Raw genomic sequence first — 16,318 nt, 5'->3', positions numbered from 1 at the left:
CGACTTCTGCTCAGTCATGATCTCACAGTCCATGAGCTTGAGCCCCACGTCAGGCTCTGTGCTGACAGCTGGGAGCCTGGAGCCTACTTTGGATTCTGTGTCTCCGTCTCTCTCTCTCTCTGCCCCTCCCCCGCTCACGCTCTGTCTCTCTCTCCTTCAAAAAATTCAATAAACATTTAAAATTTAAAAAAAAATAACAATAATAATATGATAGCTATTTTTAAATGGCTATTTTTTTTCTAAAATCGCTCCCATAACCATGAGTTTTTAAATAATATGGCCAGTGAACGTATCACATAACTTTTAGACAAACCACGTTAACTTCCACTTGTGGTGGGTTTTTAGATCATACTCATCTTGACTGAGAATAAATTCACTCATAGGGAGAAAGAAATGAGGGGGACCCAGTGACACGAAACATTGTTTTAAAATCCCTAAGGCAAAGCAAAGCAGTTAGAAGTTACCACAATTTTCCGTAGAAGATTCTGCCATCTACAGAAGGAAGTCTCTAAAGAGAAGAAAGATGGAAAACCTTACTCAAATAAGTAAAGATAAGTAACATTAGAAGAACATTAGAACGTTACTCGCTGTAGCAAAGAGAAAATGAGTCAGCAACGAAATTACCAGATTTAGCAGATTAATCAAGCAGTCTAAAGGAGATGGGAGTTCTAAATACACGTGAATACCGGTCAGGTGACTCACATCAATGTAAATGGTGTCCGATGAAGCCTGTCACCGTGACACAGTTATACAACTATTGTCACAACATAAACATCACCATCGCCTCCCTCCTGCTCAGGCTTACCGCCTTTGTACTGAAGACTTTTGCCCAGGCTCGAGCCTACATCTTCATTGATGAAGCACACATCACCCAAGCCCTCACCTGGCTCTCCCAAAAGCAGAAGGACAATGGCTGTTTCAGGAGCTCTGGGTCTCTGCTCAACAATGCCATTAAGGTGAGGTGTTCGTGGAGTTAGCTTTTATCTGTCCATTCTGATGTCTACAAGGATAATATAGGAATTCCTTAGGAAAGACAAATAATATATAGATAGATAGATAGATAGATAGATTGATAGATAGATTGATAGATAGATCCCGGATAGTGCCAAGAAAGAGGGGATGGAACGTAGGTTGCTTGTGCTAATTTGCCCCCTCGGGATGCAGACGAGTAAGGATACATTCCATGACACCCAGGAGCTGATTAAGAGCATTCTCAGAAGTTCAATTAATCAAATCTCTCTCTCTACCCCCCCACACTTACAGGGTGGAGTGGAAGACGAAGTGACCCTTTCTGCCTACATCACCATTGCCCTTCTGGAGATTCCTCTCCCCGCCACTGTAGGTACCACCTCATTCCCTTGCTGAGGCATAGTTTGGACACAAACTGCTGTCCTGCTGTCAGAAATATCACCTTACTAAAAGCCAGGTGTCAGCTTTCCTTCTATGCCATGCCAATGCTTCTCGGATCAATAGGAAATGTGGTCCATCCATTAAGAAAGATATACACTATCCCAGGGATGCCCCCTAAGCTATTTCTCCCCTAAGACCTCCCACTCCTGCCATATGTACATACAAAATGAGTTCTAAAAATATGGTCTGTGCTCCTGCCTTACGAATGTAATAATAACATAAAAAATACTATTCTCTCTCTCCATAAAAATGACAACAGATGGGGGCGCCTGGGTGGCTCAGTAGGTTAAGCGCCTCACTCTTGATTTCAGCTCAGGTCATGATCTCGCGGTTCACGACATCGAGCCCCAAGTCGGGCTCTGCACCGACAGCACGGAGCCTGCTTGGGATTCTCTGTGTCTCCCTCTCTCTCTGCCCCTCTCTCACCCTCCTGAGTGCTCTCAAAATAAATAAACGTTAAAAAAAAAAAAAAAAGACAGAAAGAAGGAAAGGAACGAGAACAGACGGACACATGCATTTGGAAAATGATCCGCGTTTACCCGGGAAAGCCAGTGTCCCTGTTCACATAGCTCGGTCCCCTCCTTGTTTTCCCCCCTCAGCACACTGTTGTGCGCAATGCCCTGTTCTGCTTGGAGTCAGCCTGGAATTCAGCAAAGGAAGGACCCCATGAAAAGCACGTCTACACCAAGGCACTGTTGGCCTATGCTTTTGCCCTGGTAGGTAACCAGGACAGGACCAAGGAGATACTCCACTTACTTAATGAGGAAGCTGTGAAGGAAGGTGAGCAAACATCCTGCCTTCTCTGTATCAAGAACCGTACCTCAAACCACCCCCCACCTACCTCCTGTGATCACTTTCCCCTCTCTTCTTTTGTCTCTATCACCATAAAATCTGGAACTTCTTAAGCAAGTCACACACCAAAAGATAAGAGGCAGGTGCGCTGTAGTCGTGAGAAGCTCAGCCTCTGGAGACTGGCTCCAGAACAGTTTAACAGTGTGACCTTGGGCAAGTCGCTTAACTCGTCTATGTTTCAGTTCCTTCATCACTAAGATGGGGGTAATAATAGTATTTACTCTGCCCCCTCCCCCGCTCAGTTCGAAAAAATAGAAAATAAAATGCAAATGGTAATATTTTATCCAATAAAATATATTCTACCTTTCTGCCTTAACAGTGCCATTAATTGTTTATTCTTAAAATGTATCGGGAAGTTTTCAGATATACAAAAAGGCATAAAGGATAATCAGCAAACCACTTTATACTTCCCTCCCAGCTTAAGAAATACAAAATTACCAATGCAGGAAAAATTCTGTGTGCCCCTCTCACCCCCAAAGGTGACCATTACCCTGAATTTGTCATTACCATTTCTATGGATAGCTTTATTTTTACTCCACCTATATTCCTAAACAACATTCAGAATTTTGATGGGTTCTTCATCCTTAAATCAACAGTATCACACTTTTTGAGTATTTCTGCATCTTGTTTTCTTGTCTGGTTGTCTGCCTTTTGTTTTTTAAGTTCCACATTGTGCTAACAGGAGTCCCCTACTGAGGGCCTATAGCTCTAATTCATTATTTTCGCTGCCGCATAATATAGTGCAAAATATAGGTAACTCATAACTTATATTAAAGAGTCTCTCGTCATAGGTGTTGTTTCTTATTTGTTGCTATTGCAAACCGTGCTGCAGTGAATACTCACTTATGTGTCTGTCTCCTTGTGCATGGGTGTGAGTTCCTGTAGGTTGTACTTCGAGAAGTGAATCGCTGATTCGTAGGCGAAACACATCTTCCCCTTTGCTGGATGTTCCCAAATTGCGATTTACTCCGCAGCGTAATTTACTTCCCACAGCAGTTCAAATCGGTTCCCATTAGGTCACACCCTGGTCAGCCTTTGGTTACCTTAAGGATTACCGTTATTTGGTACTGTTATTAGGGTACTGTTCGCACCCTAATGAGTGCGAACTCTGTTATCTCATGTCATCTGCAATCCTCACAAGAAATCTCAATAGGAAAATTTATAGAAAATTTCACAAAGCCCAGATAAGGTCTGGATAACATCAGAAACGAGCAACCCCCACACTCAGGGAGCGAACTTGCTCTGCAATTTCTCCCCAACGACCCAACCATAGCCACCGTTTGACAACTTCGTTGGCTGTGGGCTTACGACTCAGCACCATTTTCCGCCTTAGGCTGGCTGAAACAAACCACGTTCAGGTGGAAAAGCAGAAGGAAAAGCATCTAGATAAGGTCCAAAGGAATATAATTGGAAGGCACCCTTCACTTAAGCTCTGGCTTAAATTAGATATGAATATGTGGTTACTCACAAATCTCTTTTTCTCATCTCCAGACAATTCCGTCCACTGGGAGCGACCTCAGAAACCCAAGGCACCAGTGGGGCATCTTTATCAGCCCCAGGCTCCCTCAGCTGAGGTGGAGATGACATCCTATGTGCTCCTCGCTCACCTCATGGCCCAGCCCAGCCTGACCTCCGAGGACCTGACTTTGGCCGCGGGCATTGTGAGCTGGATCCTAAAGCAACAGAATGCCCACGGGGGCTTCTCCTCCACCCAGGTCTGTGTCTGCCAGAAACTTTTGCTTCACCTTCAGGGAACAAAAGCTCTGAACAAGATATAAAGACATGCAAGAGGAAAAAATGAGGATGCAGATAACTCGAAATGAGGAAAATATGATGAGTATTCAGGGAGAGCGAGAAATAAAGAAAACTCAAAGTCAAAGTGTTATCATCACAGTCCCCTCCTGCCAATAAAAACTCTACCTCCCTAAAGAAGTGAGACCCCATGTGCAATGGCCACAGCAGAATGGCTTTTAAAAACCTACCTTCAGGAATCTTCTGGAAGTTCTAAGAGTCCCTTTCAAACAACAGTTGGAAACAGTTTCAAACAGTTTGAACAGTTTCAAACAGTTCTCAGGAGCACCACTCAAAACCCAAAAATGCTCTCCTTGCAAATCTCTGCATTCAAAGGTCCCCTTTAACCGGCTTATTTTGAAGCTGACACATTTTATGCTTCCACCATTCAGCCTTTGCTATACAAATATTTGTTCACCACCAGCATGAAGAACTTGCTTTATTATTGCCAACATCGTAAGACTATCTAAAAAAAATCCGTCAATAGGTACACAGCAGAAAGTGTTATCTTCAGAGAATTTAGGCTTATATTTCCATATGAATGGGGAAAACACGGAATACTTTTATGACAACAGTTACTCTTTCTTAAATCTATTGTTTAAAGAATGTCATTCAGGTTCAATGCTGAGAAGATTTGAGAATTGAGAAGATGGCATGCAAGGGTGGGAGGAATCCAGACTTGTGGTAAAAAAAAAAAGAAAAGGGAGAGCCAAAAAATGCCAATAAATCAAGAAGATAATTACAATTAAGCACGCCCCTGTTCATGGCTGCAAAGGACCTTGGGTTTTCTCAGGGCACCGAACTCAGCAACAGAGCCGAGTTTAATTTGGGGTGAGAGGCAGACTGATCTTTGGTTGAGTGATGGCAGACATAACCACAATTACAAAGTAAGACATCTTAGACAAATAGCTAATGCCAAGGAATGATTCCCATTCACATATACTTTCCACAGCCCATATCCCACAAACATTCATCCATAGGAAAAGATCAATTTTCTGAGAAATAAAAGAAGCTTCTAAAGCACCCAGTCCGAGGCAGATATGTGGATGTCATGGTTCTGTTATCTATCTAAGGATTCTAATCAATCTGGAAATTAGAACTCCATTATTTAAGTAGCGAGGGAAGCAGGAAAGAGGACGTCAAGGCCCGTCTTGTCGACGTGCCTTTGGGCCCTCAAAAGGTTACTGAGCCTACACAGGTTCTCTCACTCGTCTTTTCTAGGACACAGTGGTGGCTCTCCATGCCTTGTCCAAGTATGGGGAAGCCACTTTCACCGGAACTGGGAAGCCTGCACAGGTGACCATCCAATACTCAGGGACGGTTTTCGAAAAATTCCAAGTGGACAGCAACAACCGCCTATTACTGCAGCGGACTTCATTGCCAAAGGTGCCTGGAGAATACACCATGACAGTGACAGGAGAAGGATGTGTCTACCTCCAGGTGAGACTCTTGGGGCACATGGGGTCAGAGGGCCCACCGGAACAGTCCTCACTAAAAAATCCCTAACTCAGCGGGGTGCCTGGGCGGCTCAGTGGGGTTGAGCTTCCGACTTCGTCTCAGGTCATGATCTCACGGTCTACGAGTTCGAGCCTCGCATCGGGCTCTGTGCTGACGGCTCGAGCCCGGAGCCTGCTTCAGATTCTGTGTCTCCCTCTCTCTCTGCCCCTCCCCCACTCATGCTCTGTCTCTTTCTCTCTCTCTCTCTCTCTCTGTCAAAAATAAATAAAACGTTAAAAAAAAATTTTTTTTTTTAATTTCTAACTCAGCAAATGATAGGGCAACCCAGAGAATGAGTTGAGGAAGCTTGGAGGAGTTCTGGTGACCAGAGGGAACACAGATTTTTGTCTTTCATGTTCCACAGACATCCTTGAAATACAATATTGTGCCAGAAAAGGAAGAGTCCCCGTTTGCTTTGGATGTACACACTGTGCCCCAAACCTGTGATGGACCCAAAGCCCACACCAGCTTCCAGATCTCACTGAATGTCAGGTAAGACCTGTGACTGGGTCGTCTAATTCTGGGTATAAGAACCAGTCTTCTAGGGGCACCTGGGTGGCTCAGTCGGTTAGGCAGCCGACTTCAGCTCAGGTCATGATCTCGCGGTCCGTGAGTTCGAGCCCCGCGTCGGGCTCTGTGCTGACCGCTCAGAGCCTGGACCCTGTTTCGGATTCTGTGTCTCCCTCTCTCTGACCCTCCCCCGTTCATCCTCTGTCTCTCTCGGTCTAAAAATAAATAAACGTTAAAAAAAAAAAAAGAACCAGTCTTCTTACCGGAACTCCCATTAAGCTGAGTGGGGTGGCAATAAATGTTTGCACTACATTTGTTGTAAAAAGCAACGCGTCCTCATGCCGATACAGAATCGCTTCATGATGGGGTATATGCGTTATGCCTCCCCTGCCTCCAGGATCTGTGATTGTGAAACCTCATAATTGAAAAGTTAGGTCCCCTCAATAAGAACTAAAAAAAGAGAACATTCACCCTTGCCTCTGACCCGAATTCCTGATTTAATTCTAAATGTAAGTGAATTCATCCTATTGTAATGAAATTCTGTATTGTTCTTGCTCTCTCCGATTGCCAGAATGTCTGAATAGAAGGACGTAGTGAGTCTGTAGTTAGAATTCCTACCGACAATAAACAAACCTCAGATTACACACAAAATAATCGATTTGCATACATGCACAGCAACATACAAATAGCTCCAGGGCTTGCCAAAAAATGTTTCTGCCCACAGGAATGTTCTACCCTGGCTGGGGATACCGTTCAGGACAAAAGTTAAAAGTATACGTAACAAATAACGCGCAGAGATTAGCGGTCGCAGGCCCAGCTATGCGTCACTCACAGAGAGCTTCCTTAAACTCCAGAACCTCGAGTCCACACACGTAAAATCCTGATTCATCAGGTCTAGGGTAAAGCCCGGTCTCTGTGGCTTTAACAAGCTCCCTATCACTTGGGTGGGATATTTAGGAAGGCTTTCATGTACTATTGAGGGCTGTGATGGCTTACTGTGGACATGGGAGAAAAGGATATTTAATAACACGGAAGGCCCTAATTTCCTTTCTCCCCCAAATCTTCAGTTACACTGGGAGCCGTCCCACCACCAACATGGTGATTACTGATGTGAAGATGCTATCTGGCTTCATTCCCCTGAAACCAACAGTGAAAATGGTAGGTCTATTATACGTCCAGGAGGCTCTAGTTCATTTGATGTTTTATGTATCTCCAGGCTAAGAAAATCTTAAAATATTTTAAATCAACTTCTACCAAAGGCTAGTACTTTCTCCAAATCAGAAATACAATTTAGCCTGCTTGTATATGGGTTTTTTGACGTGTGGTGTTTTTTTTTTTTTTTCTTTTTTCCTCATGGAACTCTGTTTTCATGCATCTCAAAATTCTGTGAACAGGTTTTTGATCACGTCGTTCCCATTCAAAAGTATTTATTTTAAAAAGCTAATAACTTAAAACACCCCCACACACAAACGAATGGTCCACAAAACATTCTCCCTTCCTTCTGAAGGTTTTACGAGGCATTATTATCATTAACCAGTCTTACTTTTAAACTCAAATGGCCAACAGAGACAAACAGTGCTGAGATCATCCTTCCACCACTGATTAAGACTAGGGTGGCAGGTATTAGGCATAATATTCATTTAGTCCCCTGAGCCTTCCGGGCAGACATGGTGACCTTGCCAGATGCAGCAGACTTTTCATCCGCTGCTTTGATGACCCCCAGAGGGACTGTGTGTCTCATTTCGCAAACAGCTCTCTTCTAGAAGCCACAACGTACTAGAAGAATATCAGCAGATTCCTGGAGCTTAGACTCTTAAGATAAAGCTTATGCACCAGTGGAAAAAATATATGAAAAATAACCGACGGGCACAAACTAGATGTATTACAGAAGTTCAGAGGAAAATGAGATTGCTATAAATTAGAGCAGGCAAAAAATTAAAAAAAAAAAAACAGTTAAAAAAGGAAACCTCCTTCATGAAGGAATAGAATGTAACTTGAACATTGAAATACGGAAAATTCTCAAGTTTAGGACATTTATTTCACATTTTTGCAGATATATCAACTTTACACATAGGTCATGTGCCATACTAATATTAAATTGCTGCCTCCCAAGTATCTTTCATTTTTACTTTAAAAACATTATCATCTTTACTTACAAAAATCATTCGAAGCAGCTTTACCCTCAGGCTTAATTTGGTAATCCAAATTCTCCTTTTCTCTGGTTTCCCCAGAGGCTTCATCTGTTTATTAACATTTGTGATGTATTAATTTTCTCCAGCTTGAAAGATCTAACCACGTGAGCCGAACAGAAGTCAGCAACAACCATGTTTTGATTTATCTGGATAAGGTGAGAGCCCTGCCACTCTAGTTGTGAAAACAATATAGATAATACTTCTTCTAAAATTTTTTTTAATCTTTATTTATTTTTGAAGGAGAGAGACAGAGTGTGAGTGGGGGAGGGGCAGAGAGAGAGGGAGATACAGAATACGAAGCAGGCTCCGGGCTCCGAGCTGTCAGCACAGAGCCCGACGCGGGGCTCGAACTCCAGACCGCGAGATCATGACCTGAGCCAAAGTCGGACACTCAACCGACTGAGCCACCCAGGCGCCCCATATGGTCATTCATTTAAAGCGAATAACTGAGCCGAAGTCCGACGCTTAACTGACTGAGCCACCCAGGCACCCCGATAATCCTCCTTCTAAGGGAGTTATAATAATCCTATTCTAAAGGAAGTGAATGAAGACATTTTGGAGACATCACCTCATGGCAAAACTTTGAGCATTCTAGGGGTGCCTGGGTGGGCTAAGTGTCCAGCTCTTGATTCTGAGTCAGGTCATGATCTCACAGTCCATGAGTTCGAGCGCCGTGTCAGGTTCTGTGCTGAGCAGAGGGATTCACTCTCTCTGCCCCTCCCCTGCTTGTGCTGTCTCTCTCAAAATAAATAAACATTTTTTTTAAATGAGCGTTCTAATACTAATTCCAGTAAACATTCTCCTCTCCTTTATTCACATTTCATGTGAGACAATGGGAAGAAATGGCTTATTATAATATTGGGATATGAATATTTCTAGGCTTCATAAGCAAGAAATTCTCAATACGATGTGTTTTTTATGTCCATAATCTATTTTGAAAATATTGAATAATGTAAGGAAGAAACCCAATGGTAAACCCAATGGTTTCTTCTTTACATAATTATATCAACATCAATTCTTATGTTGATGCTGCTATATCAATTATATATTATATCTCAAATATATCAATTATATAATGGACACCTCAATTACTATATCAACAGCACATCAACAATATAAAAGGGGAAAATACTGTCCATCTCAGCAAGGATGTACCAAAAAATGATAAGATCAGTCCACCCATAAACTAATCTCACTTTATAGGTGTGTAATCTAACATAATTTATGCATTCATATATTAGTGGATGTTATAGTTTATAAATTTTATGAAATTTTAACAAGGCTGTAATGATCAATTTTTTATATTCCTTTTTGAGTTGACACAGTATTTCTACAAGATAGGGAAGTAAAACTATACCAAATCTCTGGATATGTAAAAATGGACATGGCCATTCAATCAATAAAATCATATATCATTCACCCCTTATAAACAGAGCCCATTGGACTAGCATTCATTTATAGGACTATATGAATTGATCGGATTATTTAAGGCAAATTTTGGAATTTTTCATTCACTCTGGGAACTTTCTGCAATTTAAGGACGCTGTTAGTTGATAAAAAAAAAAAAAAAAAAAAAAAGGTTCTTTTCCCCCAAGAAAGTAGATGAATAAACTCCTTCGAAGAAGACAGAAGAAAACTTTTAATTCCCTTTTGCTTTCTAGGTGACCAATGAGACACTGAGCTTGTCCTTCATGGTTCTGCAAGATATCCCAGTGAGAGATCTGAAGCCAGCCATAGTGAAAGTCTACGATTACTATGAGACAGGTAAGTGTGAACAACTTCCACATAGAAATTAATTTTTTTTTTTAATTTTTAGAGAGAGCAAGAAAACTAGGGAGAGGGGCAGAGGGAGAGAAAGGGGGAGAATCTCAAGCAGACTTCACGCTCAGTGCAGAGCCCGAGGCGGGGCTCGATCCCACGACCGTGAGATCGTGACCTGAGCCAATATCAAGAGTTGGTCACTCAACTGACTGAGCCACCCATGCGCCCCTCGAAATTAAATTTCTGATCACAGAAATTTCGATTTGAGAACTGTATTGGGGCCCCTTATTACACTATTCTTATTTACTTCATTTTGTCTCCATCAAGTCTGATTCTTCTCTGTCTTCTATACGTACGTTGTAGAAACTCCCAGTTGTATAAATACGTCAATTACTAATACAAACCACCTGTAGGACATTTAGCTCCCTTTCTTCAGATAAGTCAACGATAAGACACCATGAGATTTAAAGAAGTATAACATGTGAACTGTCCTTCAGAAGCGTAGGGTAAAGAGAAACACAACACACTGTATTTGAAGAGTTGGCAACAGAAGACCACAAGCAACGCATCAAATGGATGATGCTGAAGTTTCTGACCCAAGTCTTCCCCTAAGGAAAGATTTTTTAAGGGACCTGTCTCCCTCAGGTGTTTGCTATCCCTCTCACTTCACCTAATGGTTTTTGTTTTCATTCAGATGAGTTTGCAATTGCTGAGTACAGTGCCCCTTGCAGCAAAGGTAAGCAATGCACACGCTTTCCAAATGCAGTCACACCCCCTTTGGCTTGTCCCTCCCATAACATGAAATTCTGGCTAAATGGTTTTCATAGATACCCTCTTGCTCATAGTTCAACTTATTACTGAAAACTTCATTTGTTGGGAAAAGGCCACTGATGGCCAAACTTTAAAGAGTCCATAGGATTACTTTTTGAATAAGTAATAAATCTCACTTCCCACTATATTAATCAGGTTTCCTGAGGCACCGTGCTACCCAGATCTAAAGGACAGAATATTCATTGCTCAGGAGACCCATGTCCCTCTTGATTTTCTCTTCTTTCCACTCTCACAGATCATGGAAATGCTTGAAGACCACTTCAATGAAAACTGCTTTGCTGGAATATCTGTTCCACAGACTCAGGTCTCTGTGGAAGAAAAGAATTTTTGTATGTCTGAAGATTTGAGGAATAAACCTTTTTTTCTGGCCAATCTTTATCACTGGTTCCTCATTCATTCAATAAACATTTATAACCTTTCCATATAATTCCCAGTAGGATCTTAAGATTAAACATTGATAGCAATCAAGGGTTGAGGGACTTCAGAAAATTAAAAATGTTACCGGGGTATTGGTCTGAGTAGGTTTCACTTGGGGCTTCAGGAGAAGGATTATGTACTAGGAGAGTGGGAAGGGTGTTTGGTTACAGGAATACCCTAAGAAAAAGCCAGAGTGCATTTTAGGAGAGAATAAGACTGTCTCGACTAGAAAAGACTTCCCACATTAAAGGGAAATAATGAAATACAATGTTGGATAAGTTACACTGGGAGGCAGTATAACTAGTTAGAACTTCACCTGAACTGGGATTACATGGCCTCAGAACCAAATCTGCCATTGATTAATACAAGTGATCGGTTTCAATAAAGGATGTCAGATTGAAAAATGTTGAAGGGGTGACACATCAGAAACGAGTCCTTCTAAAATAAAAAATCTATAGAACTCAGCAGCCCAAATAGGAGTGTTATATTGGAGCATTTTTTTCCCCCAGAACTTTGAGCCAGGATCAAAGCATAGGTGTAAACTCAAGAAGCAATTCAGAGGCAGAAATCAGCATCCCCACAATATCCAATCTCTACATTTTCTTTGTGGGAAGTATTGAAATCATTTATTGTGTGGCTAGAGGAGCAGAAACTTCAAGAGCTTGTGGAGATCTCTGGAATAATCCTAGGAGTCTTGACAGAAGCTTGGATGGTATCGGCTAAGAGCTTTAAAGGACTTTGAAGTTCAAGCATTCTGAGCTCTAACTCTGGGCTGGGCAAAAGTAAAAGATAAAAGCTATCACTGAACTCCATACATTCCAGCCTCCCCCTCTCGACCCTACATGGATTCCAAACCACTTGCAAAGCTGCAATATCACTGCGGAGGCCCCTCACCGAAAACCTCACAGGGCTGAGGGAGCACAAAATGTATTCAGCACAAATTCGATACCCAGGACCAAGCTAAAATCCTTCCAAAAACACAGGGAAGAAATGATTATCCTAACGGTGAAGTGGCCAGGGTTTCCTTCTTTGGAGAATCACCTCCCTTCCATATTTTATATAATTTTCAGCGTGGAGTGGTGGGAAAAGCATATGTTTCCAAAGATGTGGAAAGCGGGATGGTCTCAACATCCAACTCTGGCATTTAGCACCTATGTAATCTTACCCAGCACTTACTGCCTCTCACAACTCAGTTTTCTGATCTGAATAAAAGGAGAATATTATCAGCCTCCACAAGCGTGTATGAGGATGAAAAGCCAAAGGTCCTGCACATAACGGACCTCACTGGGCACAGCAGTGCCGACCGGAACCAGCAGTCACTTCAGGTTCATCTGCGAAACAGGCCTAGAAACAGCGACTACCTCACGAGACAGCTGCGAGCAGTGTGCTTAATCTAGTTCTCGACACACAAAAACGTTCAAAACCTAAATGGTAGCTCTTTATTGAAACGATCTTTTAAAGCCTGTCAATAATCCCATGACTTCTTCAAGGGAAATCTATGCAAAACTGGAGACGCTCAAGGTCGTTTCTGAGTAAGGGTAACAATACACCCGGAGAGCAGTTAATCACAAGAAAGCAAAGCCGAGAGGTACCTGGGTAGCAGCTCAGTCAGTTAAGCGACCAACTCTTGATTTCGGATCAGGTCATGATCTCATGGCCGTGAGATGGAGCCCCATGTTAAGCTCCTCACTGAGTGTGGAGTCTGCTTAAGATTCTCTCTCTCCCTCTCCCTCTACCCTGCCCGTCCTCTACTCACGCCCTCTCTCAAAAAAAAAAAAAAAAAAAAAAAAAAGCAAATCTGAAATTACTTGCTTTAAAAATTACAATTAGGAATCCAGTCGTTTTCTCCAATTTCCTGAGTAGCGTTGACAGAAAGCTGAGACTTTAAAAATATATTGGAAAATGCAGGTAATTGGGTTAATGCCCTTACATTTGTTCTGCCAACAGGGCAGGGGGAGGAGGGCAATAGGTCTGAGGCTTGGGGGCTGTGGGCCAACTCCTCCCAGGATCCCCTGGGCCTCGCGCCGTAGGACTCTGACGCCCAGCCAGCACTGAGCAGCCGATGGTTCGGGATCCAAAATGATCCCGTTCCAAACTCTAATTGTGTAGGTTCCCTCCTATAAAAGGTTCACAGCCTCCCTCCCATCCTCATGGCCTTCACCCTCGCCCAGGCTGCCTTCACCTCCCTTAAGAGCTGCTGTGCCCTCCAGAGCATTCGTGTCTCCAAACCACTCACCAAATTGCAGCCAAAGTCTTCTTCAGAAAATTCACGTATTTTTAAGTGTGTTTATTTTGAGAGAGAGAGAGCCCAAGCAGGGGAGAGGCAGAGAGAGGGAGAGAGAATCCTCCCTCCACCCTGACAGCACAGGGCTCGAGGTGGGGCTCGAATTCACGAATGGTGAGATCATGACCTGAGCTGAAACCAAGAGTCAGACGCTCACCCAACTGAGCCACCCAGGCGCCCGGAAAATTCACATTTGGTTGTAATCCTTCTTTGTCTAAAGCCCTTTGGCGGCTTCCCATTACATTAGTCCAATAGTTCTTTCTGGCTTGTCAGGTCCCGCACATTCCCCCTACCTTTTCAGGTTCCTCCATCCCATCAGCTCCTGAGATGTACAGGACACTGTGCTAGGTACTCAGGGTGCACAGGGGAAGAAATCGGAGGAAGTCCTGCTACAGCCCAGCAGGAGAGACAGATGTCTACCTGGTGACGTAATTACCTAATTAAAATGTAACAGGGGGCACCTGGGTGGCCCAGTCGGTTGAGCATCTGACTTCAGCTCAGGGCACGATCTCACGGTTCACGAGTTGGAACCCCACATTGGGCTCTGTGCTGATAGTGCTCTCGCGTTCTCTCTCTCAAAAATAAGCACTAAAAAATTAAACCTCAAAACAAATCAATAAAATGGCAGTGAATGACACCCAAGGAAGCCAGGGTGCTGGAGACTTCCTGGGGAGGATGAGCCAGGTGGCTCACAGAGACTTTAACTCTCCACTCCTCCCCCAAATACCTCAGCACTGAGTACGATATGTACGTGCATCCATGCAATGGCCGAGGAAAAGCGATGCTGTTTCTTTAAGAATTTAAAACTATGGTTACAAATGAAAATATATTTTTTAATTTTTTTTTTCAACGTTTATTTATTTTTGGGACAGAGAGAGACAGAGCATGAACGGGGGAGGCGCAGAGAGAGAGGGAGACACAGAATCTGAAACAGGCTCCAGGCTCTGAGCTGTCAGCACAGAGCCCGACGCGGGGCTCGAACTCACGGACCGCGAGATCGTGACCTGGCTGAAGTCGGACGCTTAACCGACTGCGCCACCCAGGTGCCCCGAAAATATATTTTTTAAATGACAAAGCAATTTATAGGCAGATTCACCGAAACCCCTATCGAGGTTTCAATCGTGTTTTGTGCAAAAATGGAAAACCCATCCTAAAATTCATATGGGATTTCAAGGGACCCTAAAGTCAAAACACTCTTTAAAAAGAACATATTTAGGAGTGCCTGGTCATGATCTCACGGTTTGTGGGTTCGAGCCCTGCGTGGAGCTCTGTGCTGACAGCTCACCATGCTTTCTCCAGATATGGAGCAACCACTTTTGTCAGACTGAGAAAGCTGCTTTGGTGACTATTCAGTCTTCAAAAACATTTTCCACAAAATTCTAATTGGAGAATACCAACCTCTTGTTACTACCTCGAGTCTCATTACCAGACATTCCTCGGGGGGGGGGGGGGGGGGGCGGGGCAGTGCAGAATAAACCTGTCACAGGAAGGATGTGTAAGTTCTCATGGAAAGTTGGAGAGGTTCGATTGTAATCCTTCCTCCTGAAAATGGAAACTCTATTTATTCCTACATGGGCAATAAAAGGGCACATCGGGAGAAATTGAATTGCGACCCATTGAATGGTCCTCTGGATGGGAAACGCTTTCTATTCATAATGTTCCACAGATAGCTCTGAAATACAAGGTTTTCTTGGAGAGCAAGGAATCTGCATTCAGTCTACAAGTACAGGCAATACCCCAAACTTGTGAGGGACCTAAAACCCACATAAGTTTCCAAATCTCACTGAAGTCAGGTAAAAATATCTGTCTGTATTATCTAGCCCTGAAAATATTCGCACCTAGAACTCTCGAGTACATAGATTCAGGAAGACCTAAAGTAATCCTCGTCGTTAAGTTTTTGCCTCGTCAATGAAAAAAAAAAAAAAAAACTGTCTTCACCAACGTGGACAATGAAGAATTGGTACAGTTATGGGCCTAATTTGTCTACCTCTAGGATTCTTTTATTACCCACAACGATTGCTGAAGAATAAACAAGTCCTTTCAATAATACTTTCAAAAGTACTTCAATGTGAACTCATTCTTCCTTATCTCCAAAGGAAATCTTCTTTTCAAATTCCAGTTTTCTAGGGGCACCTGGGAGGCTTAGTTGGGCATCCAATTCTTGATATTGGCTCAATTCATGATCCCAGGTTTGTGAGATCAAGCCCCACATTGGGCTCTGTGCTCAGCATGGAGCCTGTTTGAGATTCTCTGTCTCTCCCTCCGCCCCTTTCCCTTGCTCACGTGTGTGCAATCTCTCTCTCTCTCTCTCTCTCTCAAATCAAATAATAAAATAAAATTCTAGTTTTCTAGAGAAAAATAATTCACAATTCACTAGCATTCTTCAAAAGCTTTACTTGGAACAGAAAAGGTGACTCTGGCTACAATTACAAAATCTAATGGGTCTTGGGGCACCTGGCTGGCTCAGTCCAGGGGAGCGTGTGACTCTTGATCTCAGGGATGTGATTTCAAGCCCCATACTGGGTGGAAAGATTACCTAAAAGTAAAATCCGGAGGCACCTGGGTGGCTCAGTCGGTTAAGCGTCCGACTTCGGCTCAGGTAGTGATCTCGCGGTCTGTGAGTTCAAGCCCCGCGTCGGGCTGTGTGCTGACAGCTCAGAACCTGGAGCCTGTTTCAGATTCTGTGTCTCCCTGTCTCTCTGACCCTCCCCCGTTCATGCTCTGTCTCTCTCTGTCTCAAAAATAAACGTTAAAAAATTTTTTTAAAAGAAAA

General features: G+C 43.1%; 1 protein-coding gene across 3 annotated transcripts in view; it reads left to right on the top strand.

The window, feature by feature from the left end:
- The window catches only part of LOC115518305 (alpha-2-macroglobulin-like), a 130,103-nt gene extending 118,881 nt beyond the window's left edge, over nucleotides 1-11,222 (top strand). For all 3 annotated transcript variants that reach the window (XM_030321734.1, XM_030321736.2, XM_030321735.1), the window contains 11 exons: nucleotides 800-956; nucleotides 1,264-1,338; nucleotides 2,010-2,190; nucleotides 3,754-3,977; nucleotides 5,275-5,493; nucleotides 5,915-6,042; nucleotides 7,128-7,218; nucleotides 8,339-8,407; nucleotides 9,914-10,016; nucleotides 10,708-10,749; nucleotides 11,080-11,222. In XM_030321734.1, coding sequence (XP_030177594.1) covers nucleotides 800-956; nucleotides 1,264-1,338; nucleotides 2,010-2,190; nucleotides 3,754-3,977; nucleotides 5,275-5,493; nucleotides 5,915-6,042; nucleotides 7,128-7,218; nucleotides 8,339-8,407; nucleotides 9,914-10,016; nucleotides 10,708-10,749; nucleotides 11,080-11,096 — 1,306 coding nt within the window. In that variant the 3' untranslated portion in view covers nucleotides 11,097-11,222. The remainder of the gene's footprint in view (nucleotides 1-799; nucleotides 957-1,263; nucleotides 1,339-2,009; nucleotides 2,191-3,753; nucleotides 3,978-5,274; nucleotides 5,494-5,914; nucleotides 6,043-7,127; nucleotides 7,219-8,338; nucleotides 8,408-9,913; nucleotides 10,017-10,707; nucleotides 10,750-11,079) is intronic.
- The last annotated feature ends 5,096 nt before the right edge of the window (nucleotides 11,223-16,318 follow it).

This window comes from Lynx canadensis, chromosome B4 (genome assembly GCF_007474595.2).
Source record: "Lynx canadensis isolate LIC74 chromosome B4, mLynCan4.pri.v2, whole genome shotgun sequence".
Lineage (NCBI taxonomy): Eukaryota > Metazoa > Chordata > Mammalia > Carnivora > Felidae > Lynx > Lynx canadensis.
Note: the sequence above shows the minus strand (reverse complement) of the source record. Positions and strands in the feature narration are given on the sequence as shown.